The sequence below is a fragment of the Tamandua tetradactyla genome, chromosome 2 (genome assembly GCF_023851605.1).
Source record: "Tamandua tetradactyla isolate mTamTet1 chromosome 2, mTamTet1.pri, whole genome shotgun sequence".
Lineage (NCBI taxonomy): Eukaryota > Metazoa > Chordata > Mammalia > Pilosa > Myrmecophagidae > Tamandua > Tamandua tetradactyla.
The window spans coordinates 78,334,383-78,357,087 of NC_135328.1; the positions used below are offsets into that span (position 1 = coordinate 78,334,383).

The 22,705-nt window shown below is 41.8% G+C and overlaps 1 protein-coding gene across 2 annotated transcripts in view; it reads right to left on the minus strand.

The window, feature by feature from the left end:
• The window catches only part of ADAMTSL1 (ADAMTS like 1), a 998,876-nt gene that overhangs the window by 109,258 nt on the left and 866,913 nt on the right, over positions 1–22,705 (minus strand). For both annotated transcript variants that reach the window (XM_077148079.1, XM_077148080.1), the window contains 3 exons: positions 14,282–14,461; positions 9,215–9,368; positions 7,260–8,379 (listed from right to left, as the gene is read on the minus strand). In XM_077148079.1, coding sequence (XP_077004194.1) covers positions 7,260–8,379; positions 9,215–9,368; positions 14,282–14,461 — 1,454 coding nt within the window. The remainder of the gene's footprint in view (positions 1–7,259; positions 8,380–9,214; positions 9,369–14,281; positions 14,462–22,705) is intronic.

A 22,705-nucleotide genomic window follows, 5' to 3' on the forward strand; every position in this document is an offset into this window, starting at 1 on the left:
GGTCTAATCTCTTTGGGGTGCGCTGCACTTCTTGGATCTGTAATTTTAGGTCTTTCATAAGAGTTGGGAAATTTTCAGTGATAATTTCTTCCATTAGTTTTTCTCCTCCTTTTCCCTTCTCTTCTCCTTCTGGGACACCCACAACACGTATATTTGTGCGGTTCATATTGTCCTTGAGTTCCCTGATACCCTGTTCAAATTTTTCCATTCTTTTCCCTATAGTTTCTGTTTCTTTTTGGAATTCAGATGTTCCATCCTCCAAATCACTAATTCTATCTTCTGTCTCTTTAAATCTATCATTGTAGCTATCCATTATTTTTTCTATGTTTGCTACTTTATCCTTCACTTCCATAAGTTCTGCGATTTGTTTTTTCAGTTTTTCTATTTCTTCTTTATGTTCAGCCCATGTCCTCTTCATGTCCTCCCTCAATTTATCGATTTCATTTTTGAAGAGATTTTCCATTTCTGTTCGTATATTCAGCATTAGTTGTCTCAGCTCTTGTGTCTCATTTGAGCTATTAGTTTGTTCCTTTGACTGAGCCATATTCTCAATCTTTTGAGCGTGGACAGTTATCTTCTGCTGCTGGCGTCTGGGCATTTATTCAGATTTCTCTTGGTGTTGGACCCAGCAAGGTTGTAATATTTTTCTGTGAAATCTCTGGGTTCTGTTTTTCTTATCCTGCCCAGTAGGTGGCGCTCGTGGCACACATTTGTCTGCGGGTCCCACCAGTAAAAGGTGCTGTGGGACCTTAAACTTTGGAAAACTCTCGCCGTCCTGGGGGTTCGCTAGCCGAAGCGGCTTGAGCTGGCCCGGGGTCCGAACGCAGGGAGGGTGTCCGAACGCAGGGAGGGTTGCTGGTCGCCGCAGCCAGGGAAAGAGCCCGTCCGAATTTCCTAGTCGGCCCTGGGCAACAAGCGTGGCGGGAGGGCGCCAGCGGCAGGGGCCCGCCCGAGAGAGTGCACGTTCCCCGGGAGTCACGGGGTCACCGTTCTCCGCGGCCTGGGGGTTTCCGATCCAATTCTCTCAGTTGGTCCGGGGGCTGCGCGTGGTGTGGGCGCCAGCCGCCTTGGTTTCAGGGGACTACCTCTCCAATTCTCCCAGCCGGCCCGGGAAGGGGGAAGGGAGTGACTCCGGCCACTTGCCACCCCGCCCAGTAAGGCCCGCGCGCCTCGGCGATCTCACCCGAGCTGCTTCTCTCAGCCAGCCAGCCGTTCCAGGATGGGGTACGCTGTCTCTTTTATCTCTGTTGTGGCTTTGGGCGCTTTCTGTATCGTTTCTACTCCCCTAGTAGGTGTCCTGGAGAAGAAACTAAGATCCGCGCGTCTTACTAAGCCGCCATCTTCCAGGAAGTCCCCACTTCTGACTTTTTATATGACTTCTTCCCTTGCCCAGGACGCCCGTCTTCCTGCCTTCTTGTTCTCCGCACACCTGGAACTCTGTCCGAGAGCCCACCCAAAGTGGTCACCTCATCATCTCTATCACGTCCTCCTGCTTTGACTTCCCGCAACACTTCTCATCTGACATTTCTCTTGTTCTTTGTTCTATTTCTGTGTTCATTGTCTCACTCCATTCATTCATTCCTTCATCATTTACTTAGGACCTGTTTGGTGCCAGGTACTATTCTAAGTACCGGGGATACGGCAGTAAAGAAAATGGACAAAGCTGCTACCCTCATGGAGAGGATAAATATATAATATATATCAGAAGATGGTAAAATTAGATGAATAAACTAGGAGGGTTAAATGGATAATAAAATGATAAGGGGCACTTTTTTAGATGGAGTTATTAAGTAAGGCCTCTCTGATGAGTGCCATTTGAGTAGAAATCTATATCCATGTAAACTCCAAGAGAACACAGACTTCCGTTTCATTTACCACTATATCCCCAACACTTAGAGATGTGCCTGGCATACTGCAGAAAGATTAGCAAACTTACAGAAAAAATAAATACGCATAACCCTCTTTTAGCACTTTCCCTTCCATCCCTAGTGTCTAACATACGGTCTGGCTCAGCATGCACGGGAATGTCTGTCGAATATAAGAGATTATGATAAACCAGTTTATCATACACAAAGGGACACCTTGTAAACTGCTTGAGAAATGTGCTTCTCAGAATCATATTTGTGGTGATTTGAAGCTGTATGTGTCCAGAAAAACATGTTCTTAAACTTAATCTACTCCTATGGGAGTGAGCCCATTGTGAAGAAGGACTTCTTGATGAGTTACTGCAATTAAAGCATGGCTCACCTCAATCAGGGTGGTCCTAATCCTATGACTAGAGTCCTTTATAAGCAGAATGAAATTCAGGCAGAGAGAGAAAGTCAAAAGAAGCAAGAAGCTGAACATCAGTGAAACCCGAAAGAGAAAGGAGAGACCAGGAGACGCTGCCATGTGCTTTGTCATGTAACAAGCTAAGGACCAACGATCACCAGCAGTGAGCATTTCTTGGGAAGAAAGCATCACCTTGACAATACCTTGATTTGAACTTTTCCCCAGCCTCAAACCACCATGACCAAATAAATTCCCATTGTTTAATCCAACCCATTTCATGGTATTTGCTTGAGCAACCTAGGAAACTAAAACAAATGTCAATTCATATCTACCAGTAAATTCCTCCCTTCCTCCCTCCCTCTCTTCCTCCTTCCTTCCTTCCTTTCTATCTTTCTACCTATCTAATCTATCTGTTGAGCTCAGTAGTTTATGAATTATCATCCTTTCCTAAAATTGATTTTTCATATCCAGCTTTGACATACTTTAAAGCCAAAGAAGTAATAGACTTCTCCAAGTAATTTTCTTCCTATTTTGACCAGAATCTTGCAAGATGCAGGATATTTAGAATGTACTTTAATGAACTGCAATGTCCTACAGACCAACAGGCAGCTGAATCTTACAGACTCTTTCAGAAAGATGGATTTGGGTACTAAGCAAAACAGACCAACTGAACTGGGCATTTCAGCATGTTTCTGGTTAAATCCATTTGAAAATACACATTTCTGAACCACTATCAGACATAGTAATGATGACTAGCAATGAAATTCAGCACAAAAGAAGTCACCAACAGCCCAAGCAAAGCATTCCCAATGGCAGCTCGGTGCCTCCTGTGTACTCTGCTCTGCAAAGATACATTACTTTCTCTTCTCAAACAGTATCCGAAAAATTTTATAGAAAACTAAGCTCCCACCATATTTCTTACAGGCCAGCCAAGTAAAATGGAAATTTATGATGTCCAAGATCACAAATGAAAATCTTTTATTTTTTCCTACTGCAGGCCAATAACTTGCATCTAAAAGCTTTGTCACAGCTAGATATAGAAAAACATCTTGACGGTGACAAAAACTGTTTGCCCATGCCTCTTAGGGCTTTCCTGTTAATGCTAACCCCAGTCCCACTCCACCCATGTCCTAGGTGACCGAACAGCCAGGACTTGCCCACAACTGTCACAGACCAAGCAGCTTGAAAATCTGGTTGCCATGACTCTTTATCTAGCAACATTCCAGTCAATCTTCTCCATCTGAAAGTCATTGAGGGTAGATCCTTAATGTCCATTAAGGTGGAAGTTAAAATGCTAAGGTAGTATTTCCTAAATGGTATTTCAAGGATTATTGGTATCTCTGAGATTATTAAACCATGTAATTGTTCAGTGATTTTAAAAGAAACACTTAGAAAACATTGCAAATTATAGTGCCCATTTGGAAAGTCACAATACACATTGGCAAGCTGAAAGGAGTTAAAAAAAAAAAAGAGGAAAAGTCAAAATAATTTTCAATTGGGGGACAGTTAAATGTATTCAGGAACAATAACTAGCTGTTAAAAAAGGTGATACATAACGTACTGTTATGAAAATGTATCCTAGACATGTTGTTAAGTAAAAACCAAGTCAAATTTCTGAACATGACTAATATTTCACTTTAAAAAAGAAATCCTATCTGTGTATATAGGTTTTATATGCAATACAATAAAACATATAAAAATCCTAAAAGGATATATACCAAATTAACGAGTGGTAACTGCTGGGGAATAGGATTGGGAGGATGAGGGAGACTTGCATTTTTACTTTACGGATTTAGGTATTTTATGAATTGTTTTATAAACCTTTTATAAGAAAAAATAAAAAATCAAATGCCATATTAAAAAAGTCAGATCCCAGCAGTAAATACATGTACTTATTAGCTTTAAGTGAGCATTTTGCAAATTCATGTGATCACTGAATCCCTGTTGTATGAAGTGCACAACTTTTTAAGTTATGGTACTCATTTTCCCTTAACATGTGAGTTTCAACATTCTGTAGCCTTCTGTAAATGGGAAGGAGACTGAATGGACCTCAGAGATGATCCGGTACAACCTCCTGACTTTTGAAATGAAGACACCGAGACCATGGGAAGTGTGAAGTCCTTGGCAAGGTCAGCCTGGATCCCTCAATCCTAGTCTAGCCTCTTTCACATCTCTCCTTTCATCACCAGGTTACCTGGATGGGGCATGATCTTTGGACATCTCCAAAATCTGTAGCACTCAAGGAAACTGTTGGATCTCTGAGGAAAGTTTAGCCTACATGTTCTTCCTGCAGCCCCCAGGCAGAGCAGAATCCTGATGACTGCTCTGTGTTTTCCATCACTCTGTCTTGTTCTACAGTTTTTTTTAGGAGGAACAAGGTACTATTTAAAGGAAAGGATCCCGCAATTAGCTGGTGGAAAATGGCAAAGGTCTTGAGGCAATTTGGCAGTCCTAGTTAAGTATAGGAGATGCACACAGCAGGAACTCACTCACTCAAAACAATATGGGCTTGAGTTGGGCAGAGCTGGGTTTGAACCCACTTTCTTGCAGTTGCCTTTTACTAGCTATTTAACACAGGTCAAGCTCCTGAACCACTTACTGAGAGCCTTGATTTCCTCACTTCTAAAATAGGTTAAGAGTTTGTATGTTCCCCGTTGTGGTGAACATTATGGCTATTATATATTAATTTTATTTTTCCCTACTGCAGGCCAATAACTTGCATTGAAAAGCTTTGTCAAACCTAGATACAGAAAAAAATCTCGATGGTGGCAAAAGTTCTAAGTATTATGGCACAGTGTATGAACTAAGTCAAGAAATGTTAATTTCAATATTTTTTCCTCACACCGTGAATGCTATTCCCTTCAATCCCAATAGTATCGATCCTGGGCAATAGGCTCAAGGGATATGAATAAAACCTGAGAAACTCACCAGCTGGTGGAGGAGCTGGTGTGATGTGGGTACAAGAGGCAGGGCAGTTGAACTGACACAGATGAGTAGGGCAACATTCTCAGCCAGCACTCACTGTCCTGGGGTCTGACACTGGACTTGCCTTTCAGTGAACCAGCAGTCTCAAGGGGATTTATTGCAACCCCTTCACAAAGATTTGGAGAGAACTATAAGGATTAGGGCGATTAAGCTGATTAAGGAAAATATGGGCTGGAGAGGACCAAGGGGCAAACAAGAGGAGAGGTTAAGAGCACAAGTTCTCGAGACACACTGCCTGACTGCAAGCCCTGTCTCCAGCATCTTTATGCAGCCTTGACGTCCATGCCTCAGCCTTCTTACCTATGATCCGCTAACAACAATACTTACCCCATAGGGTTTTTGGAAAGGTTCAACAAGATAATAATCCTTTTAAACCACTAGCACAAAAATATATTACTTAGTATTATTACTGAAGCTCTTTGGTCTATAAGTCCCAAGGCTGAGAGGCAATAGTACTGACATTTCCAACGGGAAAAAAGTTGTGGGCAGGGTGGACAGAGAGCTGCCTGTTCACCAAGTCTCTCAAGAGTAGCCACAGCTGATTTTTTGAAATCAGGTAAACTTGATATTGAATCCTCTGTCCAGCTCTTTCTAAAGTGCGATCTTGGGTGGGCAGCTGAACCTCAGCTTCTAGGTAAAAATGGGGGAAGTGTCAAACTTGAGGATGAACTGTCAGAATAACAAATCTAGTTACATAGAAATAAACCTGGGATAGTGACTGATACAGCAAATGTTGGCTTTTTTCTTTCCTTTACCAAAGGTAGGAAGCTAGAGAAGAGATTTAGTTGAATGACATAATTTAGACATAGATTTAATGCAAAAAGCATTATACTTGGTTTCAAAGAAAGTAAGTCAAAATAAGGAATTTGGACTGAACAACATTTTTTTTTTTTAAACATGGGCAGGCACTGGGACTCGAACCTGGGTCTCCAGCATGGCAGGAGAGAACTCTACCACTGAGCCACAGCTGCCTGCCCCTGAACAACATTTAAGGATCTCCTGCAGTCCGTAGTTTATGATTCTTTGCGTGACTACCTATCTCATTTTTGTCAAATATCTCAGCTTTGTCACTTAATAGATATAATCATTAGCAAGTTCCTTAACTTCATCTGTTTACTTTTCTGTAAAGTGTGGATAAAACTGTTACCTACTTCTCTAGGCTGTTATTGAGCTTCAGTGAGATAATGGACATAAAGCGTTTACACTGGGCTGGCAGGTAGTCACTACTCAATTAATGCCAGTTGACAATGTTATTGCTAGGGCCACTGCAGAGACTAAAAGAGAAAATTTATGTAGAAAGCATAGTATAGTGCTTGGCACATATAGATGTGAAAAAATAATGCTATTACTTCTGCTACCATTACTGATTTTACATTATGAACGGCGATGGCTGAAGGAAACCAGTAAGTTATACGTGGTGTTATCCCCACAATAACACATCAACACAGAGACACCAACAGATACTGGATCACAGGTCTGACCAGGAGTAAAAGCTTCCTGGGACAAATAGCCTTGTCCAGCCCAGACAGAGGTTGGGCTCACCCATGGGGAACAGTGTGTGCTGGCTGTGCTCTTTCCCCAGCACTGAAGACCACACACATGGAGACAATGCCCTGTTGTGGAAGCTTTCCAGAGTTCATCTCACAAAATGGTAACCATAATAATGCCTTGGCCCAGAATGGTATCTTTCTGTCCACAGTTCAAAGCTATATAGAGAGTATCTCATTAATCTTTGGGATCCTGTGATTATGGGAGTGGGTAGGTAGTGCTGCTATTACCTCATAAAGATGAAAGCATACAGTTTAGAGAAATTAGAGGACCTGCCTTTACTCTGACAGTTCATCAGTGCTGAGACAGAGCCTGAACCCTAGGGTGTGCTCTAAGTCCTATATGTGGAAGCAACCTGGGGGAGGTATGGATAGAGCGATTTGGACAAAATGTGGCCCATATGCCTCCTCCCCTTCCACCTGCCCCTTCCTATATCAGGTACCTACAAGGCTCACCTGTCACTGAACTGAACCTCTTCTCCATTTCTGACCCAGCTGATGGCAGGCCGTGGGTTGCCTATGGCCTCGCAGTGCAGAAGCACGCTCAGTGTCCCGCTGGCCAGGGCCACGGTCTGTCCGAGGTGGGTGACCACTTCAGAGGCTGAGAGCTGCTGGGCCGCCGAGATCTTCCGCAGGATGGCAGGCTTGCGGGGCGGCCGGTGAGAGCCGCCTCCGGCCTCCGCAGAGGACAAGGTCCGGAGGGAGCTGCTGAAGCCAGACACGTGTTTGCGAGGAGAGATAGCCACAGGGGGATTCCTCCGCTCAGAGGGCTTGAGGAGGACATCTTCGGGCTCGAGGTGGCTGCGGTAGATTTCCTGGGCCAGCTGGGCCACCAGGTGCTTGGTGTAGACGTCGCGGAGCTCCTCGGGCTGCTGGGAGAGGTTCCTGAGGATGTCGTCCAGGCGCTTCTGCTCGGTCACCATGGCGAAGGGGAGGTGCAGAAGGGCCTGCTCTGCGTTCTGATCCTCCTCGGAGGACGTGTTCCTTTCGGTGGAGTCCTGGACCTCCCAGGAGGCGATGAGCTCTCCAGGCCAGGCGCCCTGCTCCAGCAGCCGAGAGACAATGTCATCATAGCGGCTGCCGGGGTCAGCCGCCAGCCCCCGCTTCTCGGCCTTGCTGCCGTTGGAGAAGATTCCGTTCTGGTGCTTGTGGGCCTGCAGGGCCTCGTTTGGGCTGACTTTCCGGACCGTCACCGCCTCTTCCTCACTGCGCAGGCTCGAGGGCCTGAGCTTCTGGTTGCCCCCAATAAGCTTAATCACAAACTGTTCCCGGATGGGGCCTGCAGAACAGGAGTAGACGCCTGCGTCCGAGGGCTTGAGGCGATGGATCTTCAGGTAGCCGAAAGGGGCCACCGTGACATGAGGGGAACTGATGAGGTGCTGGCCGTCCTTTTCCCAGGTGATGAGGGGCTTGCGGAACCTCCGCGTGGGACACCGGAGCAGCACTGAGGTCTTGGGGAGCAGGTACGCGAATCCCCCCACCACAAAGTGCAGCTTCCTCTGCCAGCGCGTCTGGATGTAAACCTTCCTGACGGCCGCGATGTGAGGACTGTGCTTTGTGGACAGCCGCCCAGGCCCTGGGAGGAAAGGGAGAGAACGACAGGGAGTCAGACAGATGGACAAGAGGGGGAGAACAGAAAAACAGAGAGGCAGGAACAAAAGAGAGGGAAAAGGAAAAGGTGAAAGAAGAGAGAAAAAGAGGGATAGAAAGCTCCCCAGAGTTTATTTTAGCCAGGGCAGGCCTTGACCACTTCATGTTTTAAGGGAGGAATTGCCTACCAGCTGTGGACCATCAAACTGCTGCCACAATCAAAAATCAGATAACTAATGAGGTGCAATGGGACAAGCTGAGAAGTAGGGTCCTAGATGGAGATGCATCCCCAGGGAAAGGCAGTTCCTCTCATTAAAAAGATTTATTAAAAAAAAAAAAGAAATCAGCATCATAAAAAGAGGCAGAGGACAAAGGGAAAGAGAATGTCCCCATTAAATGTTTACCTATTTGGTCCTGTAAAGCTCCAGGCCTCTAACATACATGGTGAGGAGAGCCCAGAAGTGTTACAACTCTGGGGATTAATATTAAACAAAACAAATCTGTTTAGAGTAGTTTAAAATCCCAGAGTGGATAACATTAGACTTCATTAGTAATATGCTGCCTCCAGCTTCCAGATCTCTGTATGCCAGCAAGTGAACTTTGCTCTACCCCTTGCAAACTGTTTTTCCAGCAGAGAAGAGAATGCAGCCTGGCCACCTGTAATTAAGATTCCTTTTCCGTCTCCAGCAGAGCTCTCCAGCGCGCAGCCCTCATGGGGGTTTGCAGCCCATGACACCGTGGGGTTAGGAAAGGCTACTGCATGCCGTGGCTGCTACTATCTGGGCTCCACCTCCCTTTCCCCAGAGCTCTGACATACTCACTGGCACAGGGTGTCAGCATACAGGGTCTGATCGAGGAAGAGAAAGGCAGGGGCGGGCACAGGGTGGAATTGACAATAGTTGAGAGCCCGTTTTTCAGCACCTGCCGGCAAATGGCGCTTCGGGTTTGCGTGCCCTCCCCGCAGCTTGCGGAACACTGGTGGGGAAAGAAAGACAAAAGTATGTGAGTCCAAGGAACTAGAGGCTAGTGGATTTTTGTATAGGCTCTCAAATGCACCAAAATACAGGAAAGTTGCTTGGTAAAACAACACTGACTAAGAGAGAAAAAAATATTAATTGTATAACAACGTGAGAAGCTGTGTCCACATTGTAGTCGGATTTTAGTACCTCTCTAAGTTTCAGTTCCCCTTGTTATACTTATTTTGCAAAGCTGGGAATGAAATTAGAAAATATATTTAAAATAGCACAGACAGAAATGATGATGCTGATTCTCTTCTCCTCCCTTCCTAAATAAATTACAATATTTTACTGTTATGCACTAGGTAATTGTTATGTGTGCACTTTGAGGTGAGGTGCTACGTACTATGGAGAAAAGATGTGTCAGCTAGGTCCTGATCCCAAGGGGCTGCCGATCAAACGAGGGGAATAAAACAAATTCATTATTAAAATTGAATAGTATATTAAGGAAATATGAATCAAAATCACAAAGAGATGACACTTTATACTTAGCTCTGTGGTATAAGTATATAAGACAGACAACAATAAGTGTTGACAAGGATGTGGAGCGATTGGAATTTTCATACGTTGCTGGTGGGAAATTTTCATATATTGCTACAGTCCCTTTGGAAAACAGTTTAGTAGTTTCTTAAGATAGTAAACATACATTTAGCACAGGATTCAGCAATTCTGCTCTTATGTATCTATCCAAGAGAAAAAAAAGTCATGCATCCACACAATGACTTGCATGCAAATGTCCACAGTGGCATTGATCATGGTAGCCCCAAAGAAGAAATAACCAAAATGACCATCAGTTGATAAGTGCAGAGGCAAAATGTGGTACTCTATCCACATAATGGAATATCATTTAGTCATAAAAAGGAATGAAGTTTTGATACATGCTACAAGAGGGATAAACCTTGAAAGAATTATGCTAAGTTAAATTTTATAGCATGAAAATTATATCTCAATAAAGCTGTTTAAAAATTAAATCACTTCCCGGTGCCTGCCCAGGCAAAAAAAAAAAAAAAAAAAAATTAAATCATAGGGTGGGCAATGGTGGCTCAGTGGCAGAGTTCTTGCCTGCCATGCTGGAGACCTGGGTTCATTTCCCGGTGCCTGCCCATGTTAAAAAAAAAAAAAAATTAAATAATAATAAAAGAATTTACTAAAAACATAAAACTAAAGGACAAGTGAAGTATAAAACAAACTCTAAAAATTACTGAATGCTTATGGTACACTAGGCATTTCCTGCACAGTCTTGAAAACAGGCAGAGTTTGGGCAGGTGTAGAGAAGAATCTGGGATGGCTACAGAGAATCAGGGACAGCACAGGGGGCAGAGAAATAGCCAGAACAAGGGTAGAAGAGAGGTAGCTCAGTGCAGAAGTCCAAGGCAGGTCTGGAGGCAGAATGAAGCCAGTCTGACTGAAGAGGGGGGACCAAGCTGGGAGTGTCAGGAGCTCAAGAGGTAGTTGGGGCCAGAATTCAGAGACCTTTAATTTCCAGACAGGAGGTCTGGAATTGGTCCATAAGGCAGTAAGGAGCCATTGAAGGGAGGAATGACATGATGAAAGAGGTGTTTCAAGAAGGTTAATCTGGCAACAGTGTATGGGAGGGATGGGAGTAGGAGATGGATGAGAGGTGGGGACACGGGTTAAGGAGGCCTGCCACAGTAGCCTAGGCTTGATATGATAAAGGCCTGAACTGGGGTCATGGCAGTATGCCAGGTACATTTGAAAAAATTACAGTAAAACACACAAAAAAAATTACCTTACATTTTCAAGTGTTATATGCAACACATTGAAATGACATTATCCTGTGCAATGTGCTGTGATACACACTACCCTGAAAGAAATTTAAGATGCAAAAGATGGGGCTGAGGATCAAACCCACTGTTTCTGCTCTCTGATGAGAGTGGATTTCAGATTCCACCAATCACTTCTTCTACTGTAAGTGACAACCCCAAATCCAGGGATCAGGTGGGATGGGGGTGAAGAGGCTGACATTTTTAAAGCATGTTAATTTCAGTGCTATCAAGTAGAAAACTAAAAACAAAGAAAAATAATTAGACTATGGATCGTAAGACATGTTTATGACTTTGGTCATGTCCGATCCTTTTTCTATTCTACATCTCTAACATAGGGGAGCTGGGCTAAAGCAGGATTTTCAAACCAGTTCCATAACTATGCCAAGGACAGAATTCAGAGTTTCTCAGGTAGTGGGAAGACTCAAACACTAGATGTGGGACCCCTACCCACACTTCAACCAAAACAGCTCTGATCTCACGTGTTTTAGATTTTTAGCTTCACAGAAATATTTCATTTAAAATAAGGGTTCTATAGCTTTAATTTTTTATTAAAAACAACAACTAGGCTTTAGGATCTTCTAAGCATCTTCAACTCTGAAATTGACTAACCTGACTTCAATTTTTAAAATACTTTTGAGGGGCATGACTTTCATAAAAATATGATTTAAAGATATGTAATAGCCAACTATTTCAGCAGAAAGGAGGGCTTCTTTTAAAGAAAAGAAGTATGGACTTTTGGCAGGTCTTACTCTCAGAATAGAATCTGCAAGTAATTTTATTTGAAGTCTCTGAAAGAGACTTTGGCTTAATTCTGTCTCTGAGGGATTCTGTGCAGTAACCATGAGATTGAGCCCAGATAGTTGAGAATGAAAAACACCCATAGATCATCCAGGACTTCATTTCTCCTCGGGGAGCCTTGTGGAGGGTGTGGAATGCATGTCTCATCTTAACCAGAGGGCCAAGAGAATGGCCCTTGAGACGACAGGCCAATGTGGAGCTTTTGCCAACATGCCCAAGGAACACTTCTGTATAGCACTTCCTTGAGTTTAAACCCATTGAGTGGTGATTACTTCCCTCCATTCCCAGCCCCTCCCCAGGGATTGGAATTTCCATTCATCAACCTAGATACCTTAGTACCTAATGACAGTCCTTTGATGAGGGCTAACTACTCCTCGTTTCCAAAATGAGACTGCTTTCTCCTAGGAAGATTAGCAAAGCCTGTGGGAGAAGCTAGGCTGTTGTCTCCACTGCAGTCAGTCAGTGTAAGTCCTTCCTTTTATTTCTTCCTTTTCTCCTGACAATGAGCGGAAATGGAAGATAATCATAAAAATAGTAAGGGTTAATACTTACTATGTACAAAGTACATGTACTATTTAACTTAAGGCCCCCAATGACTATATAGGTGGGTGTTATTATTATTTCCATTTTACAGATATACAAAGTCTTAGAAAGGTTAAGCAACTAGCCCAAAGTTAAACAGCCAATAAGTGGCAGAGTCAGGAGTTGAACTAGGTTTGCTTGTCTTTGAGACTGAACACTCAACTACTCATGACACTGTGCTAAAGGCCTGCTTTTCTTACTGGGACCTATGTGACCTCAACTCAGAAGAATCCTTTCCTCAACCCTACTCACAAGGATTCCCCCAGCCCTTCAAATATGCAGGCCAAAAAGGACGTTTTCCGAATTTTCTGTGTCCCCTATGCTCTGGAGACCACAAACTCCAGGAACATGGAAGGACAATTATAATGCACACAAGTCCCTTCCTCAGCATCCTGCTCAGGGTAGACTAAAAGACTTAGGAAAACAATGTCTTGACAATACTCCAGGAAGAGAATATCTTTATCTATAGCCACTTGGCAAATACGGCAGAGCTCACTCTTGCACCACTATTTTTAAATTTTCTTCATATATAATGCCATACCCCAAATCAACATTCTCATGGAAAAATTGTCACTAGTATGTCCACACAAGCATACTTGAATACACATGCTCATTCCACACACTTTTAATGCTTTATCCTATTGAAATAAAAGTGTTTCTAAAATATGAAAAAATAATTATTCCCTTCTGTCTGAGACACCTGGGATGAGATTCCATCAGAGAGTGATTTTACAGACAAATTACAAAACCTGTGGTAATGTGGGTTGATTCTCTTTAGCATTAGCCTTAGCAGGTACCACCTGATGAATTTTTGTATGGGTTGATAGTTAACAGGGCAAAGTTCTATGAATTTATGTTTAAAGAGCTGGCATCTTAAAGTTTAGTGGCAGCTTTCCCGTCTGTGGATGCAAGTGTCTCTGTGATAAATTTCCATCAGCAGCAGCTCCATACTGTGAGTTGGATATTATGCAAAGAACGCAATAGGGGCAGGAAGGTCAGTTCAAATGCTTATATACTAGAAAGGGGAGGAAGTTGGATCTGGTTTCAATACAGAGATCTTCATACTTCAGGCCCAGTGATTCTATTCTTGGTAAATCTGTTTGTGAGGTAATAATTTTCAAGGGACCTCTCTATGCAGGCCTGTGAAGCTGGGGGAGTAGAAGGGGGCTCAATGAAGCAGTCGGGGCTGAAAACAAGTAAGTTGAAGGTATATCCCTAACTTATGAAGTAAATTCAGGAATTGTAAATGCTGATACAATCACCTCCCAAAATGCAGGCAACAGGGGAAATCAAGTTCTCTTACTGGGAAGTTGTTGAAGTTTTAGAGCCAGGAAACTGATAGTAAAGAGGCAAGATTTCCTTGGAATTTTTTTTTTCTAATAAATCATGTTCTTTATTGTCCAGTAACCTGGAAGAGAACTAGAGAGTCTTTGCCCTTCCTGAGTAAAGACTAGAAACATCTGGGAATAGGAGGTGCATGGAGGTCAGGAAGGGGGTGAGAGATAGAGGGAGAAGAACCCAGTGTTGCGTAGAGTCCTTGCCCAAACAGCATAGCCAGGCCTGATGGCCCACTTACATGGCACAGATGGCTACAAACACACTGCTCCGTAACGCTAGGAGGATGTTTTGTTCTGTTCTTGTTTGGGGATGTCTTCTTTTTTGCCTCACACCTCCTTCCCTTGCTCCTTCTGAGGAGCGCACATACCTCTGTCCAGCTGGAGAGAAGCCACTCGCTAGGACAGTCATCTTTCTTGCAGTCTTGTTGGGAGACCAGTTTCGGGGCTGAACAAAAGGTCTCAGGGAGCTCCAGGAAGCTGCCATCGGCCATGCGTTGTTTGCAAAGAATCTCACGCTTCTGCGTGCCCCCTCCACAGGTTCTAGAACACTGGGAAAGGAAGGGAGAGGAAGCCAACTCAACATAGAAAAGTCGTCCGTTTTGAATGTCAATTCTTACCTTAGCCTTGGCTAAGTAAAGAGTGAAAAAAAGAAAAAAAAATTTAAAAAGGAAAAAAACCAGGAATTAGCCTAAAGAACTTTGCTTCCTCTCTTCTCAGTGAATTTTGTAGCAAGGTCTTTAAGCGCCACTCTTTACCCCAAGCCTTTAACTAGAACCCCTGGGAATTTTCAGGGTGTTCAAATCTTAGAAAGTTATTCCTGAACTACAATTTGCAGCCACTCAAGACCAACCGGCTTAAAAATTTAGTATAATGGTGTTAAACATATTTATGGTCCTGTGGAAATAATCTGTGCAGCTTTCACAATAGACGAAAATGCTTGCCATCAGTGTAAATCTGGAGGAATTAATTTGCAAAGACAGCCCTTTCTCTCTCTCTTAAGTAAAACATCCACTCTACCACATTGACCAGGCATTAGATTTAGGGTCTGGTTTTCTGAAGAACACCCTGAGAACCCTTTCTTTGTGAGATTGGTGATTTCTTAGGGCAGTGGGAACCATATCTGCTGAAATTTGGATGCAAGAAAAATGACCTCACGTCATTGGTTTTCAGCAGGACTCCAATCAAACATACAGTTTGCATGTAATTTAATAGTTATAATCCAGCTGCATGAGGGTAAAGAGAGGCCCCCTGGAGCACAAACTGTTAGCTGTTTCCTAGTGTTTGTCCCTTCTCTTTCAATAGTGGGAGAGCTCATAATTTTAGCTGGGCACATAGCTTTTCAGAATAAAGGCTATTATTTGCCGTTTCCTTTGAAGGTAGACATGGTCATGTAACTAAGTCCTGGCCAAAGGATATAAATGGAAGGGTTGTGTGCAATTTCACAAAGGCCCACACAAAAAGTGAGGCATCTTTTTCCTTCACTTTTCTCTGCATGTTCATGGAATGTGAACAAAATATCTGAAATTTAAGCCTCCATCTTAGATTGTGATAGACAAAAAGATAGAAGAAGTCTGGCTTCCTGATTGTGAAGTTATCCTATCAGCCCTGGATTGCCTATGATCATGTGAGAGCAAAATACTTTTCTTTTTATTTAGGCCACTGTTATTTGGGTTTTCTGTCACACTCAGATCTAACTCTAGCTAATATATCAACCTATGATTACACTGTGCTGGGAATATTTTAGGTAAAAGTTTTAGGGAGTACTCTGCTTTTCTTAAGAATAGCATCTCTTCTGGATAAAAGATCAATACACAAAAGACAGTTGTATTTCTATACACCAGCAATGAATAGACCGTAAAGGAAGTTAAGAAAACACTCATTTCCCACAATATCCAAAGGAATAAAATATCTAGGAATAAATTTAATCAATGAAGGGAAAGACATGTTCATGGAAAACTACAAAACATTGCTGAAAGAAACTAAAGGTGACCTAGATAAATAGAACGCCATCCTATGCTCATGGATTGGAAGACTTGATTTTGTTAAGATGTTGATACAAAACAACCATAGATTCAGTGCAATCCCTATCAAAATGCCAACAGCCAAAACTCCAATTCCAAAATTCCATTTGCAAGAATGGAACATCTGATCCTTAAATGGATATGGAATTGCAAGGAACCCCAAATCGTTAAAACAATCTTGAGCTGTTAAATTAGGCCTGGGGTTGAAAAGCATGAGAGTTTGTGTTGAAGGAGCTGCTCCAGCTGCAGCAGTGTGCCTCCCAGAACACATCGTGGTCTGTACTCAGAGCTGCAAGGGGACTTTTTATCCACAGTCAAGGATAGGGCAGTGATAATGTCCTGGAGTATAAACAGAATGCTGCTGTGAGTCAACTCTCACTCTCTTATCCAGTGGGTCTCAACCCTCCAAAGTACTTTAAAGTCACCTGAGAAATTTTAAAATGTACTGCTGCCTTGGTCCTACCTCAGACCAATTAAATCAGAAACTCTGGGAGACCCCAGGCATCAGTGTTTATTTAATTTTTCTTTAAAGCTCCCTGGATAATTCTGTGCCCTCAGGGTTGAGAACCGTCAATTCAAACTAATGCCACCCCACTATTTCCAATGGAAATGAAAGAAAAGTGGAGGGGAAAACCTGAGTCGCAGAGAGATCTCCGTTAGAACCAGGGGTTGTCTGGACCCCAGCTAAGCAAATATACCCTTTGTTTGCAGTTGTGAATCACTTGAAGTAACAGAGCAACTGGATAATAGAGTTAGAAAAGCTATCAGCTTTGTCTAGTTAGGCATTTCCCGCCATTTAAAACAGTGGTGAAAAACCTTTTTTTACATTTAAAAATTCAAAAAATTGAAATGAAAATAACCTCATTGAGATGTATAGGGGTTAAAAAAAAAAACTGTTTCCTTATGGCTGGATTCATCTGAATAAAAGAAAGCTAAGGAAAAAGGTGAAATCACACCATGAAGCCAGTCTTATCTCCACTTTACAGATAAAAAAGCTGAGGTTCAGAGAGGTGAAGTGACCCAATTAAGGTCGTACAGGGCCTAGAATTGGTTTATTTCTATTCAGTGCAACATTTACTGAGTTCCTACTGAATACTATAATGTAGAATGGGGGTGGTGGGGACAGCTGGGAGAACAGACTCAACAGACTCAAACCTGGCTTCTCTCTCTTTGCGGTTGTAGGAGCTCCGCTCTGCTTGCAGAACCGATGGTGGGTACTTTGACTGCTACTTCACACCGTGGGTTCCAGGCTTCATATGCACAAAGCCTTCAGAAAGCCTGGTCTCTCACACCACTGGAAGGAGGTCCTTTGCAATTCAATCCTCAGCCTCTGCTCTCACAACCATCCTGACTAGCAGGAGATGGTCCATGACCCAGGTTGGTGGCCAGCAATCTAAAACAGTTACCCATGCTGTGGTGGCCTTGGAAATGCATCGTCCCTCAACCCTTTGATTTCTGAATTGGAAGGCTATATTTGAACATAGCTTCTGGCTATGTCAAGAAGACGGGTGAGTAGGTGAACTTACCTATGGTGGACTGCAGGCCTTATGTTACTCATCACAGATCTAAATAGTTCCTTCCAAGGGCTTGTCTAGCATGTCCCTTGGCCTTCATTAAGGAAAAATTTGTGGTCTCAGAGCTAATGATTCAAGTTGTAGATGGTCCAGGTCTTTGGCTTCTCTGTTTCATATTAACTCCCTGGCCTTTCACTTATTGGAGAAGCAAACCTTTCATTTTAGCTTTTTTTTAGTAAAAGTTAAAGAAATTCTTAAAGGATATCACTTTTTAAATTCATTTTGTATCCCCACTGTCTAGCCCAGTGCCTTCTGCAAATGTAAATGACTCAATAAATGTTTGTGGAAATGAAGTTGGTGGCTGAGGGAAATTTAAATTAGTGGCTAAGAATCCCATTCACTTAGAATAATCCTTATTACTATGGATAATAAAAGTTTTAAAATTGGTCCTGTACTCTTTTGCATGACTTGATTTCTTAGGTTCAGCTTTCTCTTTTATCTGTCCAATTCTCCCTTCTAACCAATCAGTAATTCTACAATCAGAGGCGTTATAACTTCCTTTCAGTTCTTCCTCAGAACTACTTTATAACTAGCAACTAACCATGTGGATTACTGATTCCTAAGTATTTGCCAAATGAAGGGACTATTCTTTCCATTCAATGAATGACTAAAATTCTTCCATGAACTTAATATAATTTTATCGAAACCACAGTTGTCTAAAAGAAAAACATTTAAGCCAAGTCAAAAATTTAAATCTTAAACTCTGACCTCTCCCTTATGCTCAACATATCTACTTAAATGCAAATTGACCTTTTCATCTAAATATGTCCATACTGAAACTGCTCTGTTTGTTCCACCAACCACCCTCCAAATCTGCTCATCTCTCTCTTCAGCGATTCATTTAATGATGCCACATCCAGGGCAAAAACTCAGGAAAAAAACTTTTGAGTTTTTAAATTTTCTCACTACTCCTCCCCTGACATCCAATTCATAAGCTAATATTGTCAGATTTACCTCCAAAATAAGCAGTGGAAGATATTCAGCATATCACTCTTATGCCCCAACAATCTATTCTTTACCCAGTATCAAAGATGAAGTTTTAAAGGTAGATCTTATAAATCCTATGCCTAAAACCTTCCAATGGCTTCCCCTTTCAATCAGAATAAACTCTTAACTCCTCTAAACCTATCCTACAAAATCCCACATTTTAATCCTCATCTGCCTTCTGACATTTCATTTCATACAACTTTCCCCTTTCTGTTTGTTCCAGCCACACTAGGCTATTTTCTTGGTCTATATATGCCACGTTGTTTCTTCCTCAGGATCTTTGCATTTACTCTTTTTTTTCTACTTAGAATACTCTTCCCTTAGATCTTCATGGTTGTGTTTCTAATCATTCAGTTTCAATTCCATTGTCATCTACTTGGAGAGGCCATTCCTGACCTTCCTAGCTAGAGGACCAAATCAATCTCTCTCCTATTACCTCATTTTATTTATTTATTTTTATCAGCTCTCATCCTTTTCTGAATTTATACCCCATTAGAGTGTTAAATTCACGAAGGAAGGGATTTCCTTTTTCTTGTCCACTGCTCTATCTTCAGCACTTAGAACCATGTTTGGTCCATGACTGATATTTAATAACTTACATTGGATGAATAATTGGAGTTGGAAGGATTTTAGTTAGACAGTCTCAAAGTTCCATCAGGGCAGAGACTGAGTCTGTTTTACAAATTACTGTATTTGCAGCATACATCCTAACATTTAGTGAATGAAAGTATCAGAGAAATTTCTACTTGGTAGCAAAGGATGAATGATTTTTTATTGAAGGGCTTTAAAACCAAAATAGTTACTCATCTGCTTGCTATAATTTAAAGAACATCCTGCTTTGGAGAAGAAGCCTGGCATTAAGATGATCAATTCTAGTGAGCAAAGACATATCAAATGTGTGTTTTGGTGTAATTTAATAATTACTTATTAAGCATCTGCTGCATGCAAGATACTAACGTTGGGGTTTTAAGCAAGAAATAGTCTCAGGACCTTACAATCTAGGGGAGAAGAAAGATACATACACAATCAACAATGACACAAGGTAGGAGATGGACAGAGTTTAAAAACAGAAACCTAAGCTATGGGTCATGGGAAAAAAAGTGGAATCAAGCACTAATTTAGACTGGGCTTCACAGAGGAGACATCATTTATGTATACCTAAAGGAATACGTACATAGAATTTCAGCAAAAGTGAAGTGAAGAGGATGTCAGGCAGGTGGAACAGAAGGAACAAAGGCATGATGACTAGAAAAGTCAAGGCCTAAGCTCGGAATAGGCCTGACGATGAGGTGTTTTGGGGAGGTAGTTAACTGATGATAAGTCTCGAAAGGGGTGAATTGAGGTGGAATCACAGAAGGCCTTAAATGCCAGACAAGGAGATTTTCGAGTGCTGTCATATGCCCATGTACATACACAGCATGAGGAAGGTACTCATTCTGTTGGTTGGATGGTTGGTTTCTGAGTTCCTATTGGTTCTGTATTTCCATGTCTCTTAACAGTATCCCCTTTTCCATATGGAACTGTTAAGTCTTACCACCAGGGAAACCCTTGATACTGTCTCAAACATCAGGGACATCCCAAGTCAAAAGGCTAAGCCCTTGATCTTGAGGTTTGCCCTTGTGAAGCTTATTTCTGTAGCTGAGAAACTAAGCCTACACACAGTTATGCCTAAGAGTTACTCCCAGAAAACCACTTTTCTTGCTCAGACACAACTTCTCTCTCTAAGCCCAACTCTGCAAGAAAAATCATTACCGCCCGCCCCCCCGCAATGACATAATGTTGAGGAGCAAAAGTTTCCCTGGCAACATGTGACATGATTCCCAGGGATGACTCTGGCCCTGCCTGGTACCTTGGGATCAACAACGATTTCCTCACCAAAAGGGGAAAAAGAAATGTAACAAAATAGAGTATCAGTGGCTAAGAGAGTTCAATGGAGTCGACAGGCTATTTTGGAGGCTACTCTTATGCAAGCTTCAGCTAGATAGTGCTAATTACCACAGTTTGCCAAACTCCAACCAAAACCATTCCCATTAACCCTAAAGAACACCTAGGGCTCTATCTGAGAGTCTACAAAAGTTTCATGCACTAAGATTACTTTCCAGAAACTTGCAACTTTCAGATGGGTTTCTAGGCTAGATAAGTCATGAAAGCGAGAGGGGCCACCAGCCTCTCCAAGTACATCAACCATTTTCACCTCCCTTATCCCATATTATCAACACCCTTTCCAACATAAAACAAGTTAGAATGGGCATAGTCCAAATACCCCTAAAGATTGGGAGGAGGAGCTATAACAGCAAAGATAGGATTTAACAAGTGAGTATGACTGCTGAATCATTATATTGATATTTCTTTCAGTCTCCAGTGTCTTGGAGCAGTTATAAGGAAAAATCTGAAATTGTGGAACTATAACCCATACCAAACTCTGAAATCTGTTCTATAACAACTTGTTACAGTGTACTCTGAAATTTATTGTTTTGTATGTATGTAATATTTCACAATAAAAATGTTTTAAAAATATCCCTTTAGTTTGAAATCATCATTTTAGTTATTCCATCATTCAAACAAGTTTTACCAAAAAGAAATATTAATCATGTTAAATGCTTGAGTATTACAGTCAAAGCTTTCTACTAAAATGAATATTACAGTCAAAACTTTCTACTAATATGATAGTTTTATTTTTAATAAAAGACTTTAGGCTTGAATGAATCCATCTCCAGTATTTTTTTCTTTCACATTCTCTCTCCTTTTCTTTCTTTTAAAATGAATGATTTGTCTGTTTTCTAGTAAAGGAGTGACCAGGATATGAGTAGAACAGTTGGGTGACATTTTATAACTGATGCTGAAAGAATATGACATTTTGAAATGATTCATAAATATTTACATTTAAGTGAAAATGCAGTGTATTTTTCTATGAGAGAGGTAATGGGTGGCTCATAAAATAATTATGTCCTAAACCGCAACATGATATCAAACCACCTTTTAAAAATTATTTGATTATAATTCACAAATTCCTCATGGGTCCTATTCAGTTCACTGAGCATAAAGAACATGGTCTTGAAGTGTCTGTAATCCAGTAACTGACATTTTAGATATTTCACTAGTAATGTTGTATTTGTAGGGCTACAGATTTCTTCAATATTTGACGGCTGAAGATTTCTTTTTCTAAATATTTTATGAGGCAATAGGCTTTTGTTTAATTTGAATATATGCTCCAAAAATAAACTCAGATTTGAACTGCTCAGTTAGAGCTCCGTAGTGACTTTGGCAATAAGGAAAAAGGTAGGCTAATTTCTTCCTCTTTCAAATTGAAGAATGAGATTTTGAAAAGAATTTGTCTTATTTCAAGGATGGAAGTGTAACAAAATTGGACTAGAGAGTGATCACGCTCTTAAAATAACATAGGTACACTGTTAATCACAGGTAGGAGCTAATTTAAGGAAAGACTCTCAGGTAATCCACCCTCCCCCGAAATCCACACAGAAAAATGTCACACTATGATGACAAAACACCTGTAATAAAAATTTCTTTAAATTAGCTCACTATATTCAAGTTTGATCTACTCAAAGTTTTTAGGAGATTCTCAATGATCAGAAGATTAAGTCCAGACTCCTGAGATGCCCACTGGGACCCTCACAGTCTCACCTGAGTTGAGTTTTCCTGTCATATTCCTTTCCACTCTCCTACAGCTACCATGGTGTCATGGTTAGGGACAGGTGTCAACTTGGCCAAGTTGTGGTACCTGTTTATCTGATTGGGCAAGCGCTGGCCTGTCTGTTGCAATGAGGACATTTCATAGGATTAGGTCATGATCACGTCAGCTACATCCACAGCTGATTCCATTTGTAATCAGCCAAAGGGGAGTGTCTTCTGCAATTAGTGATGCTAAATGTAATCATGGGAAGCCTTTTAAGGAGGACTCAGAGGAGACAGGTTCCATTCCTGCTTTGGCTGGTGAGCCTCTCCTGTGGAGTTCATCCAGGCCATCCATCGGAGTTGTCGGCTTCACAGCCTGCCCTGTGGATTTTGGACTCTGCATTCCTACGGTCACGTGAGACACTTTCATAAATTTTATATTTGCAAGTGTTCCCTGTTGATTCTGTTTCTCTAGAGAACCCTAACTAATACACATGGGTACTTGACTTTCTCTGAGCACACAAACATTTTCTTTTCTCAGGCCTTCGGTCGATCACTGTTCCCTCTTTGAGCAATG